Below are 13,409 nucleotides of genomic sequence, written 5' to 3' on the forward strand. Positions count from 1 at the left end.
AAAAAAAAAAAAAAACTCATACACTTGTCCAGCACACACAGTACTTTTCTATGTTTTGAGTTGACACAGTACTTTTTGAGGGTGGCACATACAGCACTTGGCAAAACGGGAAAAGGCGCATACGGCAATAGCAGACATGTTTGGTTGCATTCCACACTTGGCAACGCTTGTTGCGTCCATGCCACAGTTTGTGGTGGCTTAATTGGTCGCCGCACTTATGACAAAAGGCGATCTAGCGACCGAGTCTTTGATAAGATGGGGTAAGCAACTAAGAAGACGTGGCTACGACAAAACACTTGTACACTGGCTTACCCGCGCGCCTAACACTCGGTTAAGGCCGCGCTTGGGATGGTTGTGGTTTAATAAGGAGGTGTTTAATTTAAAGTTGTATATCGGACCGGCCACTGAGGAAATTCCGATCGGAAATGAAACGACGGGACAAGATGTGTGTTTCTTACGAGGGTGTTTAAAAGGAAAACGATAATCCAAACAGGCTCAAGTGTGGCTACAAACCAAACATTTGTCCGTAGCCCTGATTAGGAGATGTGGCGCGTCACAGGTTTGTCCAATGTCCAATTATCAACCTGATAGGGTTAAAGTTTGTCTAATAACCAATTATATCAACCTAACAGGATTTTTATTTCTCTTCTTCTGATAATAATAATAATAATGGATAATATATAAGTGCATCGCTGAGATGCAGAGTACACCGTTGCAGGTACGGGTGCCCCTGCATGAACTAAGCAGCAGTAGAAAGAGTTTCCTCCATGTGCATGACAAGATGGCGCTAGTGTCATCAGTACATATCATGTCTGAAGACGAGTGAAGAAAACCGACAGCAATTGCTGAAGACGAGTGAAGAAAACCAAATTTGTATCGTGGATTCTCAGCCTCAGCAAGAGATGTCATCATTTTTCATAGCTTTTTGACTGTTATCCCGAATACGAGAGCTCGATTCATGGCCACCAGGCCATGACGTGTTCCTTTCAGATAAGCATGACACCATCGTCAACGAGAGGATAATCGACAGAACACCAGATGTCCAGCTGATGCATACAGCGATGGGAATATAAGAAGACTATGAATGAAGGGGCAGTGGCAGTGGCCATCATGATTACTACAGTAGTGTCCAAGTCAAGCAAAGAAAGATGCCAATTTACAGGAACTCAATAAGCGACAACTTTTTCTGGTGGAAACAACATCACAAGTGCATCGCAGAGCAAGATTTGCTTCCTCCTGACCAAAGCTAATCCGTCTCTTCCAGCAAGCCAAGTATCAGATTTGGTCCGACTTCAAATCAAGAACTTCAGTTGCGTCCAGTTTTCGGTACCTGCTGAATGAATGAAGGTGATGTTTAGAATGTTGTGAAGAGAAACAGGTGGTACCTCTAGTGGTTGCACACTGATTGAAATTTCGGACATGGGAGAATTTTTCTTAGCATAATAAAGTTTGGTTGCATCATGGTTGTATGCTTCAAATCACCTTGGGAGATATCAACTTCTAAACTATATACTAGTACATTTTTTTGTTCTTGAAAATACAACTTAATTGGATACAAGGCTACTGCTTGACTATTAGATTTATACAACATCAGGAAACAAGATGAAAAATACGATGGGCAGGCCAACTTGAATACACCACCAGTGAGAAGCATGTGTTGGATTTGTAAAGCATTTCCTCCTTAAATCCCAGAGTGATAGAGAAAACAATAACTTACTAAAGGGTGAAGTCGAATGATGTCCTTGAATATGATGTATCCAGCAGTTGTTGGAACATCCGTACATGTACCTCAACCAAACCAATGACAGAGAAGAGCTACTAATTAGGATGCCTCTAGTCTAGAACAAAGAACATTGACATAACAACCACTCTGCTCATGAGCACGCTCCCTTGTAGTTAAAATGTCGAACTCACAATTCTACGATGGGCAGGCCAGCCCGCATACACTATTTGGGAGGAGCATAGGCAGACTTTGTAGAGTATTCAAAATCTCACAATAATGATGCAACCAAACCTTACAACCATTGGTGAGGAGCATAGGCAGGCTAACTGTGTAAAGTATTTCCATTTGCTTCCACCTTTGTTCAAGGACAATGAGCTAACTTGGTGATCATTTTACTACTGTATAAATATTAGTGATAAAGAAAATAATAACACAATGAAAGGTGAGTTCAAATACTCAGTCCTTGAATATGATGAATCTAGCAATGATTGAAACATGTGTGTATACACCTCAGCCAAACGAATGATAAAGAATAGCTACTAATTGGGATGCCTCCAAAACAAGGAACATTGACATAACAACAATTCTACTCATGGGAATGATTCCAGTCACTTAAACGTGGAATTCATATTTATACAGGTGACCCAAATAAGTAGACCGTATTTCAAATTCGTCTCTGCAATCTTGCATTGGTGTCATAACGATATGGATAACTCCAACGAATCAATCCATGTGCAAGAATGTGGATAACAGAATTTGACACAGACTCCATTGCATTATCAATCTTGAGGATACAAACCAGGAAGCAATTTCAGCCAACAGAAGAGAAAATCATTTGCTAGAGCGTGACAGAGTTTGACACAGACCCCCCTTGCATTACCAATCTCGATTCTCGAGAATACAAATCAGGAACCAGTTTCAGCATACAGCATGGAAGGCCTATGTGCACACACACAACGCCATCAAGTGACAAGCGGTGTCATCTGGGAGGAAAAAGAAGGAGTCGAGGGCACGAACCCTAGTAGCCTAGAGCTGGCGAAAGCCGGAGGGGAACAACGAGGGGGTGGCCGGGGCCGCTGTGGTGTTGGAGGCGGGTGCGGTGGCGGCGGCAGACGGCGGAGCGGCGGAGGAGAGCTCGCGGACGAGGGCGGCGAGGGCCTCCGGGTTGGCGCCGCGGTCGCAGAGCGCCATGAGCAGCGAGAGGGTGTGGCGGTCGAGGCCGGTGTCCAGGATCTGGGACATCTGGAACGCCAGCTCCAGCGACTCCTTGGCCTGCCTCGCGGCACCCCCCGCCGACTCCTCCATTCCCATCTCACGGGGGCGCGGTCGCCGTCGGCTTCCCCTTCCGCTCTCCGGTAGCCGGATCTAGGAATTTAAAACAGGGTGGTCTACCTACAAAAAAAATCAACAACAAATATGACATGTGACCGTTCTAATTATTTACCAATAGCAGGCAGATATAAATCGATATGGTTTTACAAACACACCAAAATTCCCAACTAAGTCTCAGTTTTGCATAAAAGAAGCCTACATAGTAGTACATATACCAATTCTTGAACAATTCTACAAGAAAAAAAAATTCTACAACTACATACCAATTCCTAAACAATTCTACGAGAAAAAAATTACATTCTAATCTATCGGTCCCTGCATTAGTACCAATCATAACCGAACAACAGAAACTGGGAAAATTGGGGAATGTTGATAGGTACCCGTACCTGTGCACTGCGTTTAGTCGTGGGACGGTGGGAGGGCTGGCCGGTAGCTGGTGGCTGCTGATGTAGTGCAGGGCGGGGTGCACGCCTGCACAAGGCCGACCGCCGCGGACAGGACTGGGCGGCTGGGATGCGGTGGAGTGCGCGGGCGCGGCAGTGGCGGGGGCACGGAGACAAGGGGGACTCGGCGACGGCGAGTGGTCGGCGAGGCACGACCCCGGAGGCGGCTGGCGGCGAGTTCAGATCGGGGGAGCCGGAGAGGGAAGCAGAGTGGACCCAACAGGGGTGGGGACGGGGCGCCGGGATATAGGCAGCCTGCTGGGCTTATTTTTTTCGTCTAGCCCATCTCCTCCTCCGCAGCCCACTATGTACGTCCGCCCTGGGAAGCAAAGCCCCATCTCAGCCAGGAAATTTACCTCAAAAAACAAAAAAATCTCAGCGACGAAATCGCAAGGATGGCCCCACATGCCAGTGACACACACCTAATTTTTAGTTGGCGTGACACATTCACACAATCTTCATCGTTTTAACTCGCACGTGATCCTCAAAAAAAATTCACATGTGACGTACCTTCAAAAGAAAAACTCACATGTGACATAACATCACTGCTAAATACTCCATCATTCTCACTCAACCTTCCTTTACATGTAATCCACAGACAGAATACAAGAATTTGAGCTAGGTGCATTGCAAAAACAAAAGGATTTACCAAAATTGTCTAAATAAATGTGTATTACAAGATGTTTAAACTTTTAAACACCAGCACTCCAGCAGCTTACATACAACAGTTATCATGCAGTTCTACAAAACTCCTAGCGTCTACTCTGCCAGAAATGCTTCGCTGAGACTCACCAGAAATGTTTTACAGTGTGGCATCGTTGCCCAGGTGAAACCAAAAACAAGTTCATGCTTGCTGTATCGAAAGCACGGGATGTCGATATAGAGAAAGCGAGCCAACTATTACTAGAAACAAACATGCATAATCTGGTCCTACCTACGGAGCGCTAAATCCTGAGATGAACCTGAAGTCCACTACTGTCCAAGGTGTCAGGAGCTCTTGCACGTACAGCGGTTCTGGGCAAGATGCGTGAAATTCTCAGCAGCAGCACCCACCGGGTATAATTGAAGCAAGCAAGCCGCTGCAAAGGGATGGTATCTATCGTCATTCTTGCCGCACAGGCGTGAAGAGCTGAACAGACTGGATGCCCAAACCCCAAAACTGCTATCCTGCACCTCATCTTCCCCTGGCTCACAACCAGATAATACCGTATCCGCAACCCGGGGCTCACAGCGCGAGGAGTTCCGACTCCTTTTCTTCTTCTACCAACGATTCAGCGGTGGAATGGGCCGAGCCGTTCTCAACCTGGGGCTCCCGGGTGTATACCTTCGAGCCAGGCGACGGCAGGCGGGAGTCAGTCATGTGGACAAAGCCGGGGATGGCCGCTCCGTTCGAGGAATCTATGGCCGCCTGCAGCTTTTTCAGCTGGGACTTCAGGCATATGACTCGCCCCTTGTTCCATTTTGGGTAATGGAACGATGCAGACAGCGTGTCGTTGAGAAAGGAGTACACAACTTTTGAGATCGGCAGTCCTCTTGTGACCGTGCTTTTCTCCATTTCCCCCCTCCTGGTAGTAAAAAAACTGTCAGGCCAAAGTAGGACAAGAGAAAAATATTGTTACAAAAGGTTAATTATTTCTATGAAAATCCAACCATGGGCATGACGATCTATAACGATATTGAATGATTCCTACTACAAAGGAACTTTGCTCTGCGGAAATGATGTACTCCCTCCGTCCCATAATGTAAGATGTATTTTGACACTACTGAAGCAGCTTAAAATGTATTGAAGCAGCGCGTCATTTTGAGATTGGAGGGAGTAGTTAAAATCTATTGAAGCAACTTAAAATCAACTTCTATTTTTTGCGAACTTTTTCATCTGGAAATGATATATATCTATGTTACTTTTATTTCTGCAGCCCTTCATTCAAGTAGAACTACCACTGCATTGCTTCCCGGGAAAATGACAGGAGCATTGCCAATTCTATGAAGAAAGCATGGTCACATCAGCTTAAGATATACTTCCTTTTTGTGAGCACATCGATCAAAATAAACCAATTCCAGAGCAGAAACAGAACACGATAATAGGAAAGGAACATTGACTTAGGCAGAAAGCTTACAATACAACAACAGAGGCCAGTTGGGGAAGGTCTTTCTCTCTTTTTAGTCTGTCATAAAGTTTATTGAGCCATACTGACACAGCCACTAATGCCCCACCAACTGACATCCTGAAATGTAAACAAACCTAGTAAAGGCTGATGACAAATATAAAACTGGACCAGTAAATGAAAAAACAGCAATTAGAAATCACATTACCTATGTACATCTAGAGACCAGACCAGCTTGGTGTCACGGGATAATTCAGGGAAGAGCCCATAACTTACTGCATGCTCTAGAACCCTTGCAGCCCGAGCTTTTTGGCCGAACCACCAAAGCGCATCAAGGAGAGCATTAAAAAATCGTAAACTGTAGTCACATCCTTCCAAGTTACTGCTGTCAAGGACGTATTCAACCATTTGCCAATTAGAGCTATCATCATACTCCCCTTTTATCATAGAAGCAATCACTTGATGTGTATTACTAGCACGGTTTTTTTTCATTTCTTCCAGCAAATCATAAGCATCAGCCCACCTGAAATCACAAATCGATCACATTGCAATAATATCACATTAGAAGCATTTGTTAAAACTGTAGGCTGCAAAAAAAAAGAGAAAAATCTCAGGGCACTTCTGGATATAGATTATGTCGATGTAAGTTGCAACAAACACAATTATGCCTGCATCCAATCATTTTACTTCTGGCTATGTATATGCCAATGTTGCCTGTATGATGCAGGTCAAATCTAGATCAGTAGACCCAAACAATTTAAGCATGATAAATACCAGAAATAGAACACAAGAAAAAGGGGCAGAAATTCCAGCCCAAATCATTATGGAAACTCAAGTGCATGATCACATAATAATTGTGGAGTCAAACCCATCAAAGACCATGGTTAATACTTTAAAGGACTATACAGCTTCTGAAAATGTAAGTAGGACTGTAAAAAATCCAAGCAACAAATATCCTAGTACAGAATGACATGCATATGCCATATCATATTAACTGAAAGAACATAGGAGCAGCATACCGGTCATTTGAATTTATGTTTTGATTAGCAATCTTCAAAAAAAAGGCTGGCAACTCTAACTGAACGTCTAGAGTTTGTAGATCTTCTTGTCCTATTGCCCAGTGAGCCAGTCCGCTTGCTTAGAGGCATAGGTTGATGGTCAGCTTTGTGATTTATCTAACTGAAGATCCAAAGTTTGTACATCTTTTAACAGAAATAGTAAAACATAATTGGCACAGATTTCATCTCAATGCTTGCATATGATCAGTCAGCAATGTTAAGTTGGAGTGCAGAAGTTTGACAGATTATAAAGGCGAATAGTTCTGTTTGACCAATACCTGTCGTTCCTTGCATATAGTGACAACATCATGCAATAAGCAATAATGCTAGGCATAGTCATGTTGGATCTGATCTCTTCAAACTGCTCTTTGCTCTCATCTATAACACCCGCTATGCAGTAGGCATTGAGTACTCCCTCAAGGGAGCGTTCATCAGGGTTAAACCTAGACTTGCGCATCTCCATGTATGCCTTCACTGCATCATCCAACTGTGAACCCTGGCAGTATGCTTCGATGAGGGCATCATACGAATCTTTGCTTTTCTGAATGCCAGCACTGTTGGTCATCCGAGAAAAGACGGACTCAGCCTCCCGGAAGAGCCCGCCCTTGGCAAACACATTTGCAAGAGAATTATAGGTCTCTATGGTTGGCAAGCTACCGATTTCAGTCATCATGTTGAATGCAACATAGGCCTCCTGGATAGAGGATCAATGAAATATTAGATTTGCATCACAAAAGGGTTATCTTAAGAGTGACTCATACTCCCTCCGTTCCTAAATATAAGTCTTCGTAGAGATTCCACTATGGACTACATACGGAGCAAAATGAGTGAATCTACACTTTAAAATATGTCTATATACATCCGTATGTAGTTTGTAGTGGAATCTCTAAAAAGACTTGTACTGTATTTAGGAACGGAGGGAGTATATTATAAAGCAGTATTTGGTTCGTAGGCTGACCTCATACATAGCTGCATGACCAAGGGCTTCAATTAGGCCAGTGTAGGCCTTTGCAGTAGGCACCATTCCTTCTTTGGTTATGTAGTCAAGAACTTCTCTTGCATCCTCATGGAGACCACCCTGACCACACGCAGCCAAGACACCTTCACAGGTCTCCATGTCAGGTTCTATCCCTGTGCGAAGCATATCGTGAAAGAGCTCCACCACCTCCTTGAAAAACCCGCCATCGCCGAATACATTGAAGAGCACATTGTAGGTGGCCGTGTCTGGAGGTACAGCCGTTCTCATCTCACGGAAGAGCTCACGCACGCCATCAAACCTCCCCTGTTTTCCATACTGATCGAGCAGGACACGGTATGTCGCAGCCGTGGGCGCACAGCCATCAGCCTGCATCTGCCGTAGCACGGCCACAGCTTCAGCGGTGGCACCAATCCGGGTGTGAGCCTCCATGAGCCCGAGATACGCGGAGGGGTCCGGTGTGTGCCCTGTGTCGGCCATCTCACGGAACAGCTCGGCGACACGGGAGAGGTCACAGGCATTGGCAAAGGCATCCACAATGTAACGGTAGGACGCGGTGTCCGGCATAATGCCAGCCTCGAGCATGGTGCGCAGCAGCATCTCGGACTGGTCGCTGAGGGAGCGCACGGCGGCGGCGGCGAGGAGCGTGTTGTAGGTGGTGAGGTCGGGGCGCACGGCCGGGGAGGGGTCGTGGCGCATCTCGGCGAAGAGGCCGAGGAGCATGTCGAAGGGGACGGGCGGGTCAGCGGCGCGGGCGCAGGCGGCGAGCACGGTGTTGTAGGTGGCGGCGGTGGGGGCCACGCCCTGGGCCTTCATCTGGTCGAGCAGGGCGCGGGCGTCCTCGTGGAGCGCGTTGCGGGCGTAGGCGGCGATGAGGGAGGTGTAGGAGAGCGCGGTGCGGGCGTCGGCGGGGAGGTCCTGGAAGACCTCGAGGCACTTGTCGAGGAGGGCGGGGCCCTGGCGGCCGAGCACGCCGATGACGATGGCGTGGATGTGCTCGTCGGGGCGGCACCAGGACTGGCGCTGCATGTACTTGAAGAGGCGCACGGAGCGCTGCCAGTCGCCGCGGCGGGAGAACTCGCGGTACACCGCCGCGAAGTCCTGCAGCGTGAGCCGGTGCTTGGCCGTCTCGAGGCAGCGCGCGATGGAGCCCCGCGGCGCCAGGTTGCTCAGCCGGTCGATCAGCGAGTCCACCTCGTACGAGTACCTGCCCCGCTCCCCCGCCCCCGCCGGCGGGGCCGCCTCCTCCTTGGGCGTGGTCGTCAGCTGGCCCCGCGCCCGCGCCAGCACCGCCAGCCTGCCCCCGCCGCGGCTCCTGGGGCGGCACCAGCTCCTGGCGGCGGCTGGGCGGAGCGGGTGGTCGCAGTGGTAGGACGAGGAGGAGGCGACGGTGGTGGTGGAGACGAGCGCCATGCTTGGAGCATGCGGCGGCGGCGGCGGCCGGCGAGGGGGAGTGGGGGTTTTGGATTTCACCACTGGGGAGAGATTTTTCCGCTCGCTGCCGAAGTGGATAGACTCCACTCAGCTTGGGACTCGGGAGGAGGAAGAGAGTCCGACCCGTAACAGGCTAAGCCTAACCCGTTCCGTTCCCCACGAGGCCTGGACCAGAAGTCCAGAACAGAAATCCAAAACAGCAGCATGGCGGCCGCCCCCCTCCCTCCCCCGCCCAACGCCGCCGCCCTCCCGCACTAGACTCCGCCGCCGCCGCCGCCGCCCCACGCTAGATCCGCGCCGTCCTCCCACCGCTGCGCCCTCCGGCCCTAGCGCTGCTCCTCCGGGCAGGTTCGGTTCCCCCCACCCCCTATTGCGTTTCGGAGGTTTCCAGATACGTTTCTGATCGCGCGATTCCGTGCTCGCGCTGCAGGGGCCGGCGGTCTTGATCCTGCCGCGGGGGCGTCCTCCTCGTCTGTCGCGGGTCTGGTTGGTGCTCCATGTCGGCGGGCGACGGCGCGGCGGTGTCGGCCGTGGAGGGGAAGCTCGCGGAGCTCTCCGCCAGCTGCGACCTCAGGACCCTCCCCAAGAGGGGCAAGGTCAGCCCGCTCTCCCCACCCTCCCGCCTTGCTTTATTTGCCTTAGATGATTAGATCAGGACATCCTCTTCTCGATCGATGGATACTGAGTAATCCCGTAGGCGGCCGTCCAACCGTCGATCACATCAAACCCCGTGAGCTTGAATGCGGTTTCAGAATCATCTGCGGGTTCCTCTTTAAGAATACGAGGAGATTGGATGGTACTTCCGTCCTGTCTTGTGCTGTGGAATCTGGTTTGCTCTAGGAATATTTGTTAAATCCAGCAAGCCCTTTTTGCTGCTATGGCTAAAAAAAGATAATGTTAGATAACAAGTGGGTTTTGTTCTAGTACTCCTCAAAAGCACATCAGATAGTTTGCCTTGTTGTGATAGCCTACCTAAGTCCAGCTGCAACTGTTTCTTCACAACATCACACTTATCTTATCTGTACCCTTACCATAGCTGACCCTGATACTGACCCCATTGCCAATGAGTTGTACTGGAACTATCAAATGTTTCTCTTCTTGGTTTTCAGTCTACTTCGTTCCTTGTTCGTGTAGTGTCACCTATGTCTTATCCTGTTTGCTTCCCCTCTCATCAATCTGGACTTGCCAATGAAATTTCTCTAGCAAATTTATTTATTGTGCCATAGTGGAGGGATGTGTGGATTTATCGCAGGGGAACAAATATTGTCCTGAAGATATTCGAAATATGAGTTGTTAATTTTGGATGAGCATGGGTTATTATGATAGAGTGAACATGAAGTACATCCCAAGGCGGCTCTTCAGTTTAAGGCAATAAAATATATTTCTTGATAAATAGGCCTTAAAGTAAGGCATCCCTCTACAAAAGATGTATTTTGTACTTTTTCTGTCATAGAGTTCTCCCCATTCTTCTAATTTTGAAAAGATTTTAAATTAAAGTACATACCAATATTTCTTTCAGATAATGTGTTGGCTAGGAGTATTTGATGCTAATTTTGCTTTTTTTTCAGTCTGCATCAGCAAGGACATTGAACACTGCCCAGATTCAGCTTGTCGCAGGCCATCCGGAAGTTTATGAACCATGTGATGATTCCTTTGCCCTTGTTGATGCGCTGCTCTCTGACAAAGCTCAACTTCTGACGCTACAGCCGAGTTTATGCATGGAAGTAGGATGTGGCAGTGGCTATGTCATCACTTCTCTAGCCATCATGCTCAGGCAATTAGGCTCTGGAACCCAGTACCTAGCAACAGACATCAACCAACATGCCGTGGAGACAACTCAAGCAACACTTGAAGCCCATGGTGTTCATGCAGATGTTATTGCTACTGATATCGTGTCAGGACTTGAGAAACGTCTGGCTGGCATGGTTGATGTGGTTGTTGTGAACCCTCCTTATGTGCCAACACCAGAGGAAGAAATCGGGATGAAGGGCATTGCTTCATCTTGGGCTGGAGGGTTGAATGGGCGCCAAGTGATCGATCGGATTCTCCCTGCGGTGCGTGAGCTGCTGTCAGAAAAAGGGTGTCTCTACATGATTGCCCTTGAAGATAATGATCCTTTGGGCATATGCCATTTGATGAACGAGAAGGGGTTCGCGTCACGTGTTCTGTTGAAGAGGTGTACTGACGAGGAGAGCCTTTATGTTCTTAAGTTCTGGCAAGATGCTGCTGCTGGCGCAAATGCTTCTCAGTCCGGTAGATCTCCACGTGCCGAGTCGTGGCTTTCACAGTTGCCTTTCAAATCCTTTTGGCATAAGAACGCTGGCAGTTCTTGACCTCATCAGTTTGGACCCTCCTATCATGAAATATATCAAAGCAAGGAAACCTTTGCGAAATTTGGCGGTAATGTGTAAAAGTGTCTGAATGAGGTGTTACTGTGGAGTTCAGACCTGCCTGTCCTCTGAGAACACAAACCAGACTGACATGGTGAACTTAGCTATATGATCCAATGAGCAACCCAACCTATCGTAGTTGAAACATACCATACTTTCTCTTGTCGGTAAAACAGCTGTCTTATTATGTTGGCACCATGCGTGTTAGTGTGTATATGTGCTATGATGAATGAATCTGTTGCCTTCGTGAATGTGTCATATGCTGTTAAATTGCGACTTTGTCTTGCAGAGAGAAGTTCAGCGCAACTTCTGGATCTGTGCAATGTTAGCTACGTTCAAAAAAATTTGATGTCTGTTTAGCAGTATGATGGTATGCTTGCTCCTATATACCCAGGAAGATGCATCTGGGTTTGTTCTCTGGTCGCGTCATTTGTTTTGATAGATATGTTTGAGGTAATTGGTGGTGAATTTTATGAGCTTGGATCGGATGCACTGTCGTGTCTACATGCAGCTTCGAACAGATGTAGTGGACTTGGAGGAGTTAAATCTGCCATGAGCTTTCCTCTTGCGAGTGAGTACACTACTAATTTTTGAACAGATCATATTTACTAAACCTGATCGATCACAGAAACTTCAGCAAGGAGTAAATGTCTAGAGTTACAACAAAATGGTTGTTCAAGAAGATTTATTTTCTTCCATAGCCGGTAGAAAACAAAACAAATTATGCAAGAGATCAAGTTAATTTTAGCAGAGTTGGATCCTCTCTTGTTTATAATATAATATAATACGAAAAGTCTAACGCCCACACGTGTGGGCGTTCCCCAACTCGTCCACATGCCTGGATCGTCGTCCAGTGCCTTTTGCACGAATCTTGGCACGAAAAAGGTTGATTTTTTGTGCCACGTAGGATGGGGCTGGTGTGTGGGCGTTGGAAAGTTTGCCCACACGCCCGCACCACGCTGTTTGCCATCTGCGTTGTGTGGGCGAACTAGTTTCTGCCCACACAGCCACCATCTAGGTCATGCGCGTGTGGGCGAACTGTTTTTTGCCCACACGACACTCCTATGTTGTGGACGGCAACTGCAGTTACGCGAATGTGGCAACTCGGTACACACACGGCAACTGTGATTCTCTGCTACACGGCAACTGCAGTTACGCGAACGTGGCAACTCGGTACACACACATGGCAACTGTGATTCTTTGCTACACGGCAACTGCAGTTGTGCGTATGTGGCAACCAGATAAACACACATGACAATTGTGATTAACAATACATGTCAACTATGGTTGGACCACACGTGGCAACTAGGTAAACACACATGGCAACTACTGTTTTGACCATATGTGACAAGTAGTTAATCACACACGGCAACTACGGTTTGATTACACGCGGCAACTACCATAAATTAGACATGGCAACTATAATTAACCAAAACAGATAGAGTTGTCATGCTTTTACAACTACACTTGCCATCCCGGATAACTACATCTGCCAACCAGGATGGCAACTAAATAGTCATCCCGTGAGGTACCTAACGTAGCTGCTCAGGACGTGTGGGCATTTTTGCTTCGTGCCACACGCATGGGGTGAAGATGAGTAGTACTTGTTGGGCGTGTGGCACGAAGTAGCCGCGCCCACACGTGTGGGCAATTCCAATGTCTGCCCACACACAGCCCGTGTGGGCTGCCTCCTATTCACACCACACACAGTGTGTGGGCGCATGTCTTATATGCCACACGTGTGGCAGTTAGCGGCGTCTAATATAATAATATATAATATATACGTACTATTTAAAAAATATGTAAGATTCTGTCGTCCAGTCGTCCTTCGTCAAACATTACATGCTTCCCCTCATCTTTATGTTTTGATTTTTTTTCTCACATCTGTTTTTTCATCAAAAACCCGCCTCAATTACACCATATCTTATTGATGTAACAAATAAAAAAT

The 13,409-nt window shown here is 47.5% G+C and overlaps 3 protein-coding genes across 5 annotated transcripts; 1 reads left to right on the forward strand and 2 right to left on the reverse strand.

Moving 5' to 3' along the window:
- Positions 1–1,085: 1,085 nt before the first annotated feature.
- On the reverse strand, positions 1,086–3,764 carry LOC125539164 (mitotic-spindle organizing protein 1B-like). 3 transcript variants are annotated; one of them, XM_048702539.2, is made up of 3 exons: positions 3,442–3,764; positions 2,741–3,115; positions 1,086–1,330 (listed from the first exon to the last, which is right to left on the reverse strand). In XM_048702539.2, exon 2 carries the CDS (start codon positions 3,032–3,034, stop codon positions 2,750–2,752), a length of 285 nt encoding a protein of 94 aa, XP_048558496.1. In that variant the 5' UTR covers positions 3,035–3,115; positions 3,442–3,764; the 3' UTR covers positions 1,086–1,330; positions 2,741–2,749. The 3 variants fall into 3 exon arrangements, with proteins under 3 accessions (XP_048558496.1, XP_048558497.1, XP_048558495.1); XM_048702540.2 differs by having other exon boundaries at positions 1,086–1,333; XM_048702538.2 differs by lacking the exon at positions 1,086–1,330 and having other exon boundaries at positions 2,471–3,115; positions 3,442–3,760.
- Positions 3,765–4,125: 361 nt separating this feature from the next.
- On the reverse strand, positions 4,126–9,205 carry PTAC2 (plastid transcriptionally active 2). The gene is made up of 5 exons (XM_048702541.2): positions 7,620–9,205; positions 6,940–7,355; positions 5,812–6,126; positions 5,616–5,723; positions 4,126–5,063 (listed from the first exon to the last, which is right to left on the reverse strand). Exons 1-5 carry the CDS (start codon positions 9,048–9,050, stop codon positions 4,724–4,726), a joined length of 2,610 nt encoding a protein of 869 aa, XP_048558498.1. The 5' UTR covers positions 9,051–9,205; the 3' UTR covers positions 4,126–4,723.
- Positions 9,206–9,236: 31 nt separating this feature from the next.
- On the forward strand, positions 9,237–11,719 carry LOC125511237 (S-adenosyl-L-methionine-dependent methyltransferases superfamily protein). The gene is made up of 3 exons (XM_048676564.2): positions 9,237–9,419; positions 9,502–9,667; positions 10,640–11,719. Exons 2-3 carry the CDS (start codon positions 9,569–9,571, stop codon positions 11,402–11,404), a joined length of 864 nt encoding a protein of 287 aa, XP_048532521.1. The 5' UTR covers positions 9,237–9,419; positions 9,502–9,568; the 3' UTR covers positions 11,405–11,719.
- Positions 11,720–13,409: the final 1,690 nt, after the last annotated feature.

The sequence above is a fragment of the Triticum urartu genome, chromosome 5A (genome assembly GCF_056163025.1).
Source record: "Triticum urartu cultivar PI428250 chromosome 5A, HENAU_Tu73, whole genome shotgun sequence".
Lineage (NCBI taxonomy): Eukaryota > Viridiplantae > Streptophyta > Magnoliopsida > Poales > Poaceae > Triticum > Triticum urartu.